This window comes from Lissotriton helveticus, chromosome 5_1 (assembly GCF_964261635.1).
Source record: "Lissotriton helveticus chromosome 5_1, aLisHel1.1, whole genome shotgun sequence".
Taxonomy (NCBI): Eukaryota; Metazoa; Chordata; class Amphibia; order Caudata; family Salamandridae; genus Lissotriton; species Lissotriton helveticus.
The window spans coordinates 371,910,934-371,925,917 of NC_136065.1; the positions used below are offsets into that span (position 1 = coordinate 371,910,934).

Genomic DNA, 14,984 nt, shown 5'->3' on the forward strand with positions numbered 1-14,984 from the left:
CTTATGGTCCTGAGGAATGACCACAGGTGTATAATTACCAGATAAGGGGACCTGAAAAATGTCGGCCCAGTTAAGGCAGTGAGGGAGGTAGCCTAATAAATGCCACTTATCCCACTTATTGTTTGTTTTTAAGCGTGTATGAGGAATGCCTATTTCAAAATAAAGTAGTCACAGTAATACCTGCCCTGCTACAAGTTTAACAGATTTCTTTCACAACCCTTACAAACCAAAAAAGCCTTTAGCTAGTATGGTGCTGGGGAAGGAGTGCCCCTGTAAGGAAGCATGCCATCTAGTGTGGGTGAAGGGTTGCATCCTTTTTACAAATATTTTTTGTTTAAATTTGATACAGTTGGAGAGGTTCCATTGACCATCGGGACACGAAAAATCATAAAAATGCTAATAGACCTGCAGAATTAGTGACTTAAATAATCTACTCAACCTAATTGTAATGCTTTTGACCCATATATTGGCCTTAAAATTGTGATCCTGGACAAATATTTTAATTCACTGAGCGGACATTTTCTTCATTATCACATATGAGAGCACCTTCAAATACGAGAGTTCAGCATGCCTGTTGTACAAAAAACTCTTGTTTAATTTAATGGACTAAACTTTTGCTCCATATATAATACAAATCCTATCACATATAGGATACACATGACCCCTGACTTGCCTCTTAGTTCAATAACCACATTGTCATCAGGGGCGGTTCGTCCTTTGGGTCGTTGCCCCCTTAATATTTTGACCCCCTAATTAAATGCAAGTAAAGCCCGAAACATTTTAGAACTTTTTAGGTATTTCTGCCGCGGGCCGGTTTCGGTGTCAGGAATGAGGAGGCAGATCCCTTGAGAATCCTCCAGTCCGCGGCTGAGGGGGTGGGGCATATTATTGAAATCTATTCCAAACCGGAGCCAAGAGGGAAACAAGCATTTACAATGCAACGGTTTCGCCTTTGGAAAAGTTTGAGCTATTGGCATTGTAAATGACAACATTTGTATTTATGTGTTGGTTTTGAAAACAGATAAATAAATGGCATTGTCCTTTACATTGCCAATAGCTCTAACTTTTCCAAAGGCGAAACCGTTGCATTGTAAATGCTTGTTTCCCTCTGTGTCTCCAGCTATGTCTAACCGTTGCTTTTTGCATTGTTCTGGTAAAACAATGTCCTTGGTTTTCAAGGGAGTTCTAATGTTAATCCATTAGCAGTAAGATGCAGGCATTTGATTCTGACTGGCTACCTTTCCCTACTCACGTACTAGGCTGTAAACCTACTTTTGGCTAGAAGAATAAAAGGGACCAAGCTAGGAACTACATTGTATTTTGCCTTTCACAACTCTGCGCTTTGGCATCATGACATAAGATACAATGGTCTATTTTTATTTTATCTGACTAACAGCATTCTGCATCACTGGGCTTGTAGTTATGCTTTTAACCGTTTCATCATAGGCTCAAAATCCCAGCATACAAAGTGTTGTTGCCTAAAATGCCAGAACATGCTGGAGGTGTTACACATGACAGAGCCACTAGTCAGCTATGTTTTCAAATGTTACAGTCTTCTATTCCATTACAAAAATTACTTGTTTCATGCGTGAAACTTATGCATTCCCTCTAACTCACCTACATCATGCATTAAAACAAGTATTGGTGATGTGAATAGTTTGGTCTTCTGTTTAGTGGAAAGTTTCATACATGCCTTCACAACACAGTAAATGTATAACAGACCCCAGCAGAGCAATCTTCCTTTAAAATAATAAATGAAAGACAGGTGGCAGTGACAGAGGGAATATCACAAGGGTCTCTCACACATACAGAACAACCCTCTTTACAGAACTGGTACACTGAGGGAAGAAACTATGAAAACTTCCCAACTTCAGAAGGAAGTTACAGACAACTACAGTAGCATCAGCGCACGTGTTCCCATCACAGGACAGGTGCAAATTAGGAAGCAGAAGCGCAATGTTAACTTTCTCACAAAAAAGGGAAAGTATGGCATTAGTAAATCAAGCTGTTCCCTCTCACAGAAGTCAATTCATGCAATCTTCCATTTACCGCAGAACAGAACCAGCAGGGCAGCCTAGTACAAGCTTTCATCGCCCACAGAATAATAAGTACACTAAAGGTGTAGGCTGCAGACAACTCTAGAGTGGGTGCCTTATCAGTAAGATGAATGTGCAGGTGGATGAGTTGGTGAATGTGCGAGTTCAGACCACATTCTTGGTTAGCTGATATTTCACGTCCGCATCTGAAGAATCCTGCTGCTGTCACTGGCACAGCCTCTGTTTCTGGTGAATTTTTGGTGGGCCACAGACTGAGAATTAGCCATCACCTGGTCGGCCATTGTTATTTTGAGCAGCCTCGCCATAGTGTAACTCTGCCCTAGATGTCCACGAGAGTGCGAACCTCTTGAGAAGGGTTGTACAATCCCAGACTTGGTGCTGCACCTGTTCAAAATGTTGAGGGCCACCACCAATGTGTATACTTTAGGCGAGGTGGGGACGACTAAAGAATGGCACATACAGGACATCTGAATATGGAGAATGTAGTTTAGTTTACAGTGCGAGATGGGCAAGAGAAGGTACACTGTGAAGGGTGCACCAGGGGTGGAGGATTGTGGGATCTCACTGATGACATGCTGAGTCAGATGAGTCCTATGTTGATATCAATGATGCAGGCACTCTAGGTTGTGGGAAACCTGCACAGATATTTCCGGGCCGAAGCTTGAAAGAAATTAAAGCCAGGCATGTTTATTTGTACAATAAGAAGTGATCAAAGTCATACGGTGCGCGCATTTCCGGTGCGAACATTTAGGTACGTTTCAAAAGCTCGCTAGATAAGGAAAATGCTTAAATGCGTTTAATTATTCAGACAGCGTGCTCGGCTGGCTACTGCATGCAAATGAAATATGCGTCACTGTTTCCCTTATCAGATCTTGCAAATCAGTGGGGCTCTCAAAGTCCAGCGCACACGACACTGAAGCACGGCTAAGGGGTAAAGTATGGAACTGCCTGGGATCGGGTGGGGTTGCACGAGAGAATGCGAGGCTCGATGCTGCATACTTCCTCTGAAAGGAAACTGCATGCTGTTGCAAGCCCTAGTGGACGGCTCTGGGCTGCAGATCAGCAGAAAGTGATCTGGGCGTGCAAACCGCGGCAGAATGGGCTAACCCCCCCTGCCCCGGGTCTCTGGTTTGAGCTCTCTGCTCTCTGGGTGCGAGATCGCACTACGGGGGGAGGGGCGGACACCGACAATGTGTCCCGACGCCCCTCTCCCCTTGCAGGCACTCACCGGGTCCGGCGGCTGCTGGAGGAGAGCTCCCGCTCCTCGGGACTCTCCGGGGCCGCGGAGGGACGTTCTCTTTCCCCGGGGCTCCTCCTGTGCTCGGGAGCCTCGGGACGGTCGATGCTGCTTCCTCCTTCCGGCTCTCTCCTCCTCCTCCTCCTGTGATGACGCGGAAGGGGGCTCGACCGGCTGGGCCAATCCCAGCGCGGCCCGGGCTTGAAGGCGGGCGCTGCTTCCTCCTCTCACTCGGGGCCGCGGCGGTGAATACACGGAGCAATGCCGGGTGGGCACCGGCCTTAAATCTAAATATTAAGCGAGGTGGGCACTCGCTCGGGGTACCACAACAGCGGCAAGGTCCCTGGCAGGGTGGGCACCTGCCAGCGGACAAAATACTCGAAAATCAGGTGCCGGCAATGCCGGACCAGATTCGGGGGCGTTCCCGGCTTTCGGCTGACGTCGCGTGGCGTCGGCAAAAGCCAAAGAATCTCGGGAACGCCCCCGAATCTGGTCCGGCATTGACGGACAGGCCCCTCGTCCAATGGCTAGGCTCCATTTATGGAGCCAGCCAATGAATGACGAGGGCCGACCCAAAGCCACACTACAGTTCTCATAAGATTTCTCCTGCGCAAAAGCTGCTTGCGCAGCTTTTTGCAGTCGAAACCTAAAAAGGGGGAAAAAACAGGGTTGCCCTCCACTCAAAAACTATCCAATAAAAAAAAAAACCCTGTCCCATAGACGTTTAAGAGTTGGTATAATTTTTCTCAGCAACAGAGAGGCCAATTGTCAGTTTCTACTGCTGCACCACCAGACTACCGAGTTTAATCTTAGGATGTAATACCATATCACATCCAAAATTATTAAAAAGACTAGAGAAGTTCCTTGTGAAATTTCAAAAAGGCAGTTAGGATGAACACAGAAATGATGTCTGAACCCACAATTTGCGCAGTACATCAACGAACAACCGTGAAAAATGTGTGAAGAACAAAAGGATCCCTCACGGGCGCACCACCCTCGGGGCAACTGGCAAGTACTCACCAGATTAGGCCCCTTTTCTCATCATTGGTAGTCATTTTGTTCAGAAATAAATGTGTCCAAAACAAAAACAAACAAATAATGAGTGATTGGAGTAACCAATATTCACTCCTTTTGTGACAAAAAGTGATTAAAATCAACAAACACACCTTACACAAAACTTTATTCTGAATTCTTAGGCGTGATTCATTGAATTAAAAAGGCTGGTAGCTAACTCTGCATACCATTACCTATTGCATATTATTGAAAGACAGGAGACACTATCTGAGTCAGAGAGGCCCCAGTACTCATGTTAGGTTGGACGGTGGCCTCTCTCCGGCCAGCCCGACATGCACACGGAGGTCCTCTTAGAGAGTCTTCCCCCTGCTTGTACTGGAGCCTGGAGTGACTCATAGGCGCAGTGCCCGGGGCTCACTAATGAGCGTTGCGGTCCCCTGCCCCAACCAATCCAGGCACTGCTGTAACAGCAGGAGAAGTGTCTGTATTGGCTACAGCCTAGTAGCGGCAGCATGCACTAGGGGGTGGGCTTCTCCTCGCTCCTCTCGTGCCTGCTGGATCTGAGCCGGAGCGCGGAACCGGAGCCCGCTGACGCTGATCTGGTGCTGAGGGGCGGCAGAGTAGCAGTGCGCCGCCTCCTTCTTCCATGGGGACATCGTAACCTTCCCTGGTCAGACTCCTGACAGCACCATGTTAGGGCTGGTCACCGACTCCTGGTAAACGTGAAAGAAAACCCTCTACATGACCAGGCATGCGCCGCTGGTGAGTGCCGCATACCTTAACCACTGTGGTTCCCGAACTGTGCGCCGCGGCGCCCCAGTGCGCCGTAATTAGGTGCCAGGGGCGCCGCGCACAGCTAGGGTGACCAACCGTCTGTAAATTCCAGGGCCATCACAGGGAGCAGCGCTGCTCCCCTGTGAGAGGCCTCACCCCCGCTGCTGGAGCTGCTCGCACTCCTCCAGGAGCACAGGAGCAGCCCCTCCCGCCCATTGAAATTCTGTATGGGGCTGATTGCCACTTACTGAATGACAATGGGGTGGTCAGGGGTGTTCAAGCATGTGGCGGGCTCCTCCTGCCTCAGTGTACAGAAGGGCATTCTGTTAGATAAAAAAAAGTTAAACGCCCACGCTGCAATGTTAGAGAACACTTCATTTAAAGAAGCCTGTGAAATAAGTTTAAAAGAACAGGTTAACGTTCTTTCACTGTCTCATCATTTTTTAACTGAAGTATTTTCAATATTATATTCAACAATGCCATGGTTGCTGCTTTTTTATTTTAAGGAACTAGCAACCATTGACAAAGCCAATAGTCCTGGCTTGTTGTTGGTGCAATGATACTTGCTGTATTATATTATCTAGTAGCACACTGCCCGACCTCCACTACAAATCTCCTCCCCAAAAATGAGACGTTGTTTGCAGTTTAATTTTCAACACTATCAAACGTTTTGCAGTCTGTGTACTTTTCTGTCAGTGCTGTGAAAATAATTGTTACCAGCGTGGCAGATTAAGACTTGACAAAAGTATATTCTGCTCTGCTTTTTTGCGAACGACCTTGATTCAGCTACGATAATTTGAATGACCAACCTCTGAAACTGTATAGGATTAAAATGTCGCCTGTCTTGGATTTTCTGTGACTGCCTTAAGAAACCAAGGGCTGCAGTTATGGAAAAACGTCAAGGAGATGTGCAGGGCATACTGCATGTAATGTTTTGATGAAGGTATGGAAAGGGTTATGCCAATCTTGGCAGATTTCCAAAATAATCGCAACCACTTACTAAGGGTTAGTAAATATCCAAAGAAGACAAGTAAATATTTCACTGCAATAAATTAAGTTCAGTGGATGGGTTTAGATATTTAATTAAAGACAAGTGAAATATGTGAATCTGTTTGTACGAAAACGACCTACTGTGAAAGGCCCGATTAAATAATAGTAAAATAGCCTACCATGTATTCAATACCATCGAAGTGGTGGAAAACGCAGTCAGCACTTTAGTTAATTATGTCTTAAATTAGCAGCACAATAAAAAGTCAAAACTGTAAATAAGGTGCCACAGTGACTGACTGCATTGCTTTGTAATTTTCCAGCATCTTCATAAACTTTCTGAAGCAAGGGATTCATTTCACCAAAGTAAGCATTTATTTTGAATGCTAAGTTATTCCAGAAAATATTAACTATACAATATGGTTGCAGTGTTCTTAATATAAAAGTAATTTACTGCAAACTACAGCACATGGTGATGCTAGGCGTGACTAAGTGACCCTTCAGCAGAACATCAATCTTTCACTATTTACCCCCATGAGCCCTCCTTATTTCTCGAACTTGCACGCTTCGCCATTCATCCCAAACTTTTATGCCTCACCACTTTGAAATGTTACAAGCCACCACTAATTGTCATCAGGGCAAGGGCCGAAATGTTTCTCAAATCATGTTGAAAACTATCACTTTCAATAAATACGTAACTAAAGCGTCAAGCTGTAGCACACTGTAATTTGCCATCAGGAGATTTTTTTATTGAAATGGCCCAGAATTTCTCACTGACATGCGGTTTTACTGATAAAAACGATATAGTGTACAAACAATGATGTTTGGAAATCGAGTTTCTGCAAATATTTGTCATTTTCACGTCAAGTAAAGTGTTCTGATTTGTTTTGCTCCCATTTAAATCTTTGTCTTCATCACTCGTCTAAATCACAAAATATTTGCTTTCGTAACTAACAACTGATATTTGTACAATACAAGCTTTTTAAATGTTGCGTGTTAGATCAAAAACTGACTTCTTAACGCCTTTTGTTTCACAATGATTGTTACACAGCTCACTTGACAAAAACCTCTAACTGTAATAAATGAAAGCAAATGAAAAACACAATTTTCCATGATAAGATAAGCAGCAATTAGTAAAAGACAAACTGCCATTTTACCTCTGTCCTTGAACAGACAGCAGACGTGTCAAGATGAAAACAAGATTTAAAGGCATCTTTATTGCTGATTCATTTTATGAATAAACAGGACACCTGTTTCTTTCTATCTTAAGTTCACTGCCAGAAGGGACGAGTAGGACCTAAAAATAGCTCCAACTAATAAAGTCTGACTCGCCATAGCGAGTGGGCGAGAAGATTTTTCGAGGCCTGCCTATGAGTCAGACCTGCAAATAATAATTCTATTAAAGGAACCACAGGAGAAAATGTGTATCTTAAGTTCATGACAAGCCTACCAGTCTTTGATGGGAGGTTATGGTTGTTCCATGCCAATGGTTCCTGTGGGTGTACCATGCCATCGTCTGTTACTATGGTTGTCCCATGTTAGTGGTTGTCCCTTTGGGTGTACTGTGAAACTTGATATCTCTATTTTTGCTCTCTCATGCCATGCAGCTAAGGACCTGATTTACAGAAAGCGGACAGCTTACTGAAAAACCATAAACTGCATGCCTATCTCTAACACCTCATCATCCACCACTCTGTTACGCACCGCGGTCCGGAGCCCAATAACTGCACCTTGATGGTCATCATGCACAACATGGAAACACTTCTCACTAAGGATAGCAAGACAATGACAACAAGCTTCCAGCCACACACCGTAGGTGGTGTAGCTAGCAGCCCATGTAGGCAGGCACTCCAGTACCCAACATTGGGGTATTACGCACTATATAAATGATGCAATACAATACAGTGATTGTCCCAAGCAAAGGCCTGTTCTTCTGGGTGTACCCTGCCATTGATATTTCCTATAAGTGTTATATTGCAATTTAGCATTCCTACCTATGTTCCTTTCCAAGTGTGATTTCTTTCATGCAACTGTTATTTCTACGTTTGTTCCATCCCTTTGTTCATGCTTATATTCCTTATGGTTATTGCCGTAGACACCCAATCTCAGTGTGTACGCCTACTGTTCCCATCCACAGTGGATGAATGTAGCTTTAGTGGGATAGAGGTGAATAAGGACTTGGATTACAAAATGCTTAAGTCTTTGTTACATTTGAGATGATACTGCTACATTTGAGAATCTGACTTTGCTTTGTTTCAACAGCAAGGTACCAGTACGAGGAAAGTTTTGCTTTCTGCAGATGTTCTTTTGTTACTTAGGCACCTTTAGAGTTGACTTATTGGATGAGTGTGGCTGTAAGAGGGCTGAAACTAAGGGCCTAATTTAAATCTTGGCGGACGGCTGGGCTAGGAACAGCAACCAGCCCTGACAGATTGCTGCTCGACCAGCCTTATGAGTGTGGGGTGTGGGAGTTGAGGTCCCCCAGTTACAAAAACGGCCCCCACAGCCAGAAAACCGGCCCACCGGGGAAACACTGTTGTCCACTACGGCCAGTCCGGTGACGTATATCCCACCCGCTGAAATATAAATCCCATTATATCCTATGGGTTTTATATTTCGGTGGACAGGATATCCATCACCATTGTGACGGAGTAACCCATCTGTCAAGATCTTACTCAAGTTTTCTTTTCTAAAGACCTTTCCGTGTGTTTTATCAAACACAAATCAATGTGCCATGGTCACCAGCTTTGATTTCATTCTTAATGCTGTCGTGGCTTACATTTCTATTGTCTTACCCATTCCTTGTTCCAGGTTCAGGCAGCATCACTGTGCAGTGGGGGAAATTGCAAATGAGCCCATTTTGGAGTTTAAACATGGAAGTCCGGAACGAATAGCACTTCAAAAGGTACGTAGCTAGTAAAGAGCTGTGTGCCTTTTGGAACCCGCCGTGTTCGTTGATGCTCTTTAACAACTTTACATGGCGAGTTATTTATTAAATTGCTTTATATTTTGTAAATTATTTTTACCAGCTCCATTCCATGGCAGACGTCAGACTTCTTTGGAGCGCCTTAATCATTTCTCTAATGAAAGATGAAGTGAACTTTGTTTTAGGGCTTGTAAACGTCTGAAAAAAGAAATAGGTAGACTTGCAGTTCCTCCAAGTTAATGAAAGAAGCATTCTTATTTTTTTTTTTATTCTGCTTTAAGGCACTAAAAGATCTAGATGGAAAGACAGAAAATATACCATGTGTCGTGGGTGGAGAAGAGGTTTGGACCAAAGACGTGAGGTACCAACTATCGGTGAGTTTTTAATGCAGTTCTCAATGTGTCAGTAAGATAGTAATGGCCTATTTCATTAACAAGAAGAGACAATACTGTACCTTAACTCTATGGTGTACGTGATAAAACACATGATACTCTATTGTTTGTTGCAGCTATAATCAAATTTTTGCGTTGGGCATAGTTTTTAAGGTTCAGGGTTGGGGGTAGTTTTTAGGGCTCTATGGTTTGGGTTGTTTTTAGGGTTCGGTGGTCGGGTTGTTTTTTGGGCTCGGGGGTGAGGGTTGTTTTTTAGGGCTCGGAGAGGTTGGGGTTGTTTTTAGGGCTTGGGGATTGGGTTGTTTATTGTGCTTGGGTCGGATTGTTTTTAGGGCTTGGGGGTCGGATTGTTTTAGGGCTCAGGACGGAAGGGTTGTTTTTAGGGCTCGGGGGTCAGGGTTGTTTTTAGGGTTCAGGGGGGTTTGGGTTGGTTTTAGGGCCCTGGGTGGGTTGGGTTTTGTTTAGGGCTCATGGGCGGGTCGGTTGTGTTTAGGGGTCGGGTTGTTTTTAGGGATTGGGGGATGGGGTGTGATCTTTACCATTCATATCCCTTTACCAGTCGTGCGTTTACCACAAAATGCATCATAAAGGTATGCGTGGTAAAAGCATGTGTGTTAAAGGAATGCTTGGTTCAGACACATTTGTTGTTCAGACAGCGTTGTAGAGCATGCAGGGTTTATCCATGCGTGCCTCTATCATACAACCGGTGGTTCATGATCAGGGCGATGCCCTAGTGCTCCAGAGATAAAGTGTCTCTTGGCTATGGACCCCACCCTACCCTGTTTGTTGCATTACCGCATGCTGGTGGTAGTGTTTGTGAGAAGCTGTAACAGCCCCCCTATAATGGACGGTAGTAAGGCTTTCAGCACCAGGTGGATGACCCTTAAGTCCAACAGGCTGTTGTGAAGATGGACCTCTGCGGGAGACTAGAGTCTTCTGATCTCCACCCCACCCAGATCGCCTCTCTATCCCAGGGGGGGGCGCATTAATCACCACGGTCCGCTCTGGTTGGGGCATGGAGAGCGGTCCACTGCCGCTTCAACTGCAGTTGAGCCACCCCAGCAGGATTTTTGTAGTCTCCTCAGAAACCTGGGTGGAATCTGCTAGGTTTGCTTGGTGTTGGGCCCACTGAGACCTCAGGTTGTTTCACTGCAGGGTCCCTTATACCACTTGGCCTGGCACTGAGGCTGAAACATCGGGATTATAGAATGAATGTCCTGGACTCGCTGTGGTGGAGGGAAGGCCAAAAACTGAATTAAATCCAGGATGGCCCCAGTGAAAAGAAGCCTCTGCAAATGGTTCAGGTGTTCGTTTGGTGTGTTGAAACTGAACCCCAGTTTTGTCAAGAGGTTCGCCTTCATCTGGAGATGGTTTACGACTGACTGGGGCGGCCTGCCTTCAGCAGCCAGTCATCGAGGTAGGGGAATACAAAAATCCCCCAACCTCCAAAAGTGTGCTGCTATCGCTCAGTTGGGAATACTATTTCGCCTAGTGCATGAAACAGGTGAGCAGGGTATGCTGTACGTAGCTTTACTTAAATCACCTCATTTTGTTGACAAGGACAACGTTTCACACGATTTTAGCAATGTCAGATGTTTTCCTTTGGTCTTTCTCGTTTTTCTCCTTTCCTTTGCAGCACAGGTTTGAGTGATAATGTACTACCTCCTTCTTTTCCGTTTTACTCAAAATGCTCTGACATCCAAATTGAGAGATGATATTCTTTTTATGCCTTTTTGATGGGGTTACATTGCCTTAATTTGTTTGACCTTTTCCCTGTGTCATGTGTTCAATAAACAGATTTGAAACAAAAGTGTGCTGCAGCTACCATCATTAAATTTGAGAAAACCTGAGGGGCACTGGTAAGAGTGAAGGGGAGCAGCACGGCAAATTGAAAATGATCCTTGCGGGGTGTGGTTACCCGTAGCAGCGTGATGGCCGCGTTTTAGAACAGCTCCTGGCCCTTCGCCAAAAACCAGCTGATCTGCCTAAAAAATCTGTGTCCCGAATGGGGGACAGTTGCCAGCTGTGCCCTGGACTCGATCGAGCCGGTGATCTGACCAGCTGGGCTCTTCACCAGTGAATGCTGACCGCCGTAATTTGGGGCCTGCCCGCAGTCTGAGGCCGGGACCTCGAGTGAATCCCGGGCCGTGAAATGAGAACTCTACACCGTGGCTTGCGGTCCCGTCCTCGAGGAGTGGGTCTTGCCGGAGACTGCACCGGGGGTTCTTTCTCTCCCCCCTAAGGAGACACGGTGCCCAGGTGTGGGGGCCCGGAACCTGCAGCGGTGAGTTAATCGGCCCTAGGGGTGTGCATTGGAGCGAATCGTGCCTCCCTGCAGCTGCGTGGTCTGCCCCCCCCCCTCTTCCCCCCTGCATGGCAGTATTGATGGCAGGCTCTGAAAGGGCAGGTGCCAATGACCTACCGGTGCCCCTCCTAGTGCGTCCTGATCAGCGGTGGTGTGGCCTGACACTACGGGGACAGAGAGGAGGCACCGTCCCATTCTACAATGCTGCTCAGAAGTGGGCGGGGAGGGCTCCGTCGCCAGTGTACCCCACCTCGGAAATAGCTGGACACACCACAATATAGCCGGCGGGACCCCAGAGGCAGAGAGGAACACAGGGAGGCCCTCCCCCTACTCAGTAGGGGCACGATGTCGGGAGGCAGAGGCCCAAAGGGTATGCAGCAGAGCAAGTTGGATTGGTATACCTGTCCCAAGGCTGCTCTCCCGGGGCACCTCTCCCGGTGGGGTCCGCAGGAGGATCGGAGGGTGAATGTTAGAAATGGCGATTTCCGGTTGGCTAAGGCTTGCGCAAAAGCCAGGCAGAAACCACCACTCTAGTCAGGGCAAGGGAGTTACACGCCAAAGATAACCCCTGCTCACCCTCTAGGTAACGTGACACGAGCAGTAAGACTTATCCCGGAGTAAGTATTTGCGCACGCACCCACCAGCAACAACATCCCAGGCCCCCCACAAAAGGAACTCCACACAAGGTTATATGTAAAAATAGCCTTTGTATTATACCAAACACATTAGATAAGAAACACACACTTTAATTTACAGGGGATTATGCACATGGGACAGGGCCACGTGGACCACTGTCAGGAATAGCACTTGGTAGAAATTAGCACTTAGAACATAAGATAATTGTAGCACCAAAGAACAAGTGTAGCACACAACCAGTAACCACTGGCAAAGGGTAAGTACCACCTACGCAATCCTAAACACCGTAGGCAAATATCACGCAGGGAACCATGGACTCACTAGCATAACTATACTAGGAACAACAACCTCCTAGGCATAAAAATACATCTAGAGGTATCAGAACACAGGGTGCGCAAAACATCGTACACACAGTACATTTCCTAACACCCAAAAAGCAATAGCACATGAATCATAACAGCACATAAATCACATTAGGGTCCAGGTTGCGCCACTGCGCCAAAACCTAAACGTAGCAGCTGCCCACTACTTGCTGGGCAGCTGGGGACAGAACAGGGCCTAAACGCTGCAGCTGGCACTAAGTGCCGCGCAGCTGGGGAAGGCCAAAGTAGGGGCGAAGGAGTGCGACTCACTCCTGAGTCCAAAGTACATGTCCCTAGAAAGAAAACCTAAACAGTGCAGCTGCCCACTACTTGCTTGGCAGCTGTGGATCAAACTGTGACAGGGGCCCACCCTGGCACTCTGGGACAAAGACTGCGCACGTGGGAGCTTTCTAGGCTCTGGAAATAGGGGGCGAAACTGTGGAGCCATCGGGCTCTAAACATAGACATGTGCCAGGGAGCACACTGGCTCCGAAAGTGATTATGTCCCCAACCGCTGTAGAGCACTGCTGGCGCTGCAAATAAGGTTGCCAACTGGGGGAGCGGACATGGGTCCCTCTGGACCCTTTAAACAATTGTGTGCCCCCTTACAAAGCATGGGCCCCCCCCTGGGCCCGGGTAAATAAATGTGATCGCACGTTGGAGCCACCTAGGCTCGGGGAGCAATGGGGCGAGAAATGCGGGCATGTCCATGGGTCCCTCTGGACCCTTTAGCCAATTGTGTGCCCCTTCGTTGGAGCGGCCCCCTATCAGGTGGGGGCCGCTCAAGAACGAATGTGGCCGTGCTCCCCCCATGCCCAGCCCTCACTTACCGGGCTCCTCTCACCATGCGGCAGGGGGGACGCGGTCTCTTCCTTGTGGTCTGCCGGGGCTCTCCCTCGCTCACGGGAGCCCCGGCGGCTTCATTGAGGCAGCGGGTGGGGCACTCTCTCCCTCCTGAGAGCCTCGCTCGTAGTGGCTGCATTTCCTGTGGCGCAGGCAGCATCTCCGGTCTCCCTCTCCACACGGGAGACCGGAAGGGCGGACAAAGGCTTCCCCAGGCAGGGGGAACGGAAGGGATTCACTCCAGGCCCCGTCCACAGTCAGTTGGCGCGGGCCTGGCTTCCTGTGTTCGCCACGGGCCGCAGCGGGAAGCTTGTGAGGGCAGAACCGAGGGGCGGCTCCCTCGGCAACGAAAATAACGATGGAAGCGGGGTGGGCACGCGCGCTTGAGGCCAATAAGCGGGGTAGGCTCCCGTAGTATTTATCAAATAAAAATGAAGATTGGGAATAATAAGCCTAGCGCTGGGAGGGTCAATAACAATACAGCGCTCCCAATGCGCTGGGGAGTCCAAGGGGTCCTGGGGCAGGGAAATGGAGCAGGCAGCTCCTAGTAAAGAAAAAGTCCTACAGTCACCCCAGGCAAGGCAGAAGGGCCCCACAGGGAGAGAGCTTTCCAGGCATCCAGGATTTCCAGGGGCTTGGCAGGGCCCAGAGAGGTAAGCCTTCCCCTATGCCTCCTCCTTTTCCGTCTCAAACGAATGCCGGCTGAGTTCCTGAGACGCGGATCGGGCCACCGAAGAAGTCTTATCACAACAACGTTTGTCAGAGGATATACGCCCCCTTTTGAGGAATGGACATCTCCACCAGTACTCAGTGAAGGCTGTGTTCAGCGCGAATAGAACATTACCGTCACGTTGAGGGTCCCTTGTCTTCAGAGTGCGTTATACACAGCGGACATTATTATTATTATTATTATTAATCGGGTTTTATAAAGCGCAAACAACCCGGAGGCCTCGTAGCGCTATGTACCGTCATACTAGTGAGGAAGAAGGAGAATTAGATGAACAGATAGGTTTTCAGATCCTTCCCAAATTTTGAAAGGTTAGGTTCACTGCGAAGAAGAATGGGCAAAGAGTTCCATTCCCTAGCAGCATTCCAGGAAAAGGAACGTCCACCCCATCTAGTGCGTCTGATCTTATTGACAGTAGCTAGAAAGGCAGTGCTTGAGCGCAGAGATCTGTGAGGGAGGTAGGGTTCTGCTAAAGCGCAGATCATAGTGGGGGCGGTCTTCCGCATGGCTTTGTGCATGATACACAGGGATTTAAACAACACTCTGGCTTTTATAGGGAGCCAGTGCAGTTTCCTCAGGGCCATGGTACCTGATTGCCGTTTGTTGAGGCCTAATAGGAGGCGGGCTGCAGCATTTTGTGTCACCTGCAACTTCCTTATTGTGGAGGTAGGAGCCCCTAGGTATAGGGAGTTCCCGTAGTCCAAGCGGGACAGAATAATGGCTT

General features: G+C 47.5%; 1 protein-coding gene across 1 annotated transcript in view; it reads left to right on the forward strand.

The window, feature by feature from the left end:
• Positions 1-14,984, forward strand: part of ALDH4A1 (aldehyde dehydrogenase 4 family member A1) — a 184,929-nt gene that overhangs the window by 22,793 nt on the left and 147,152 nt on the right. Inside the window, exons 2-3 of the mRNA XM_078642520.1 lie at positions 8,881-8,974; positions 9,277-9,369. Coding sequence (XP_078498646.1) covers positions 8,881-8,974; positions 9,277-9,369 — 187 coding nt within the window. The remainder of the gene's footprint in view (positions 1-8,880; positions 8,975-9,276; positions 9,370-14,984) is intronic.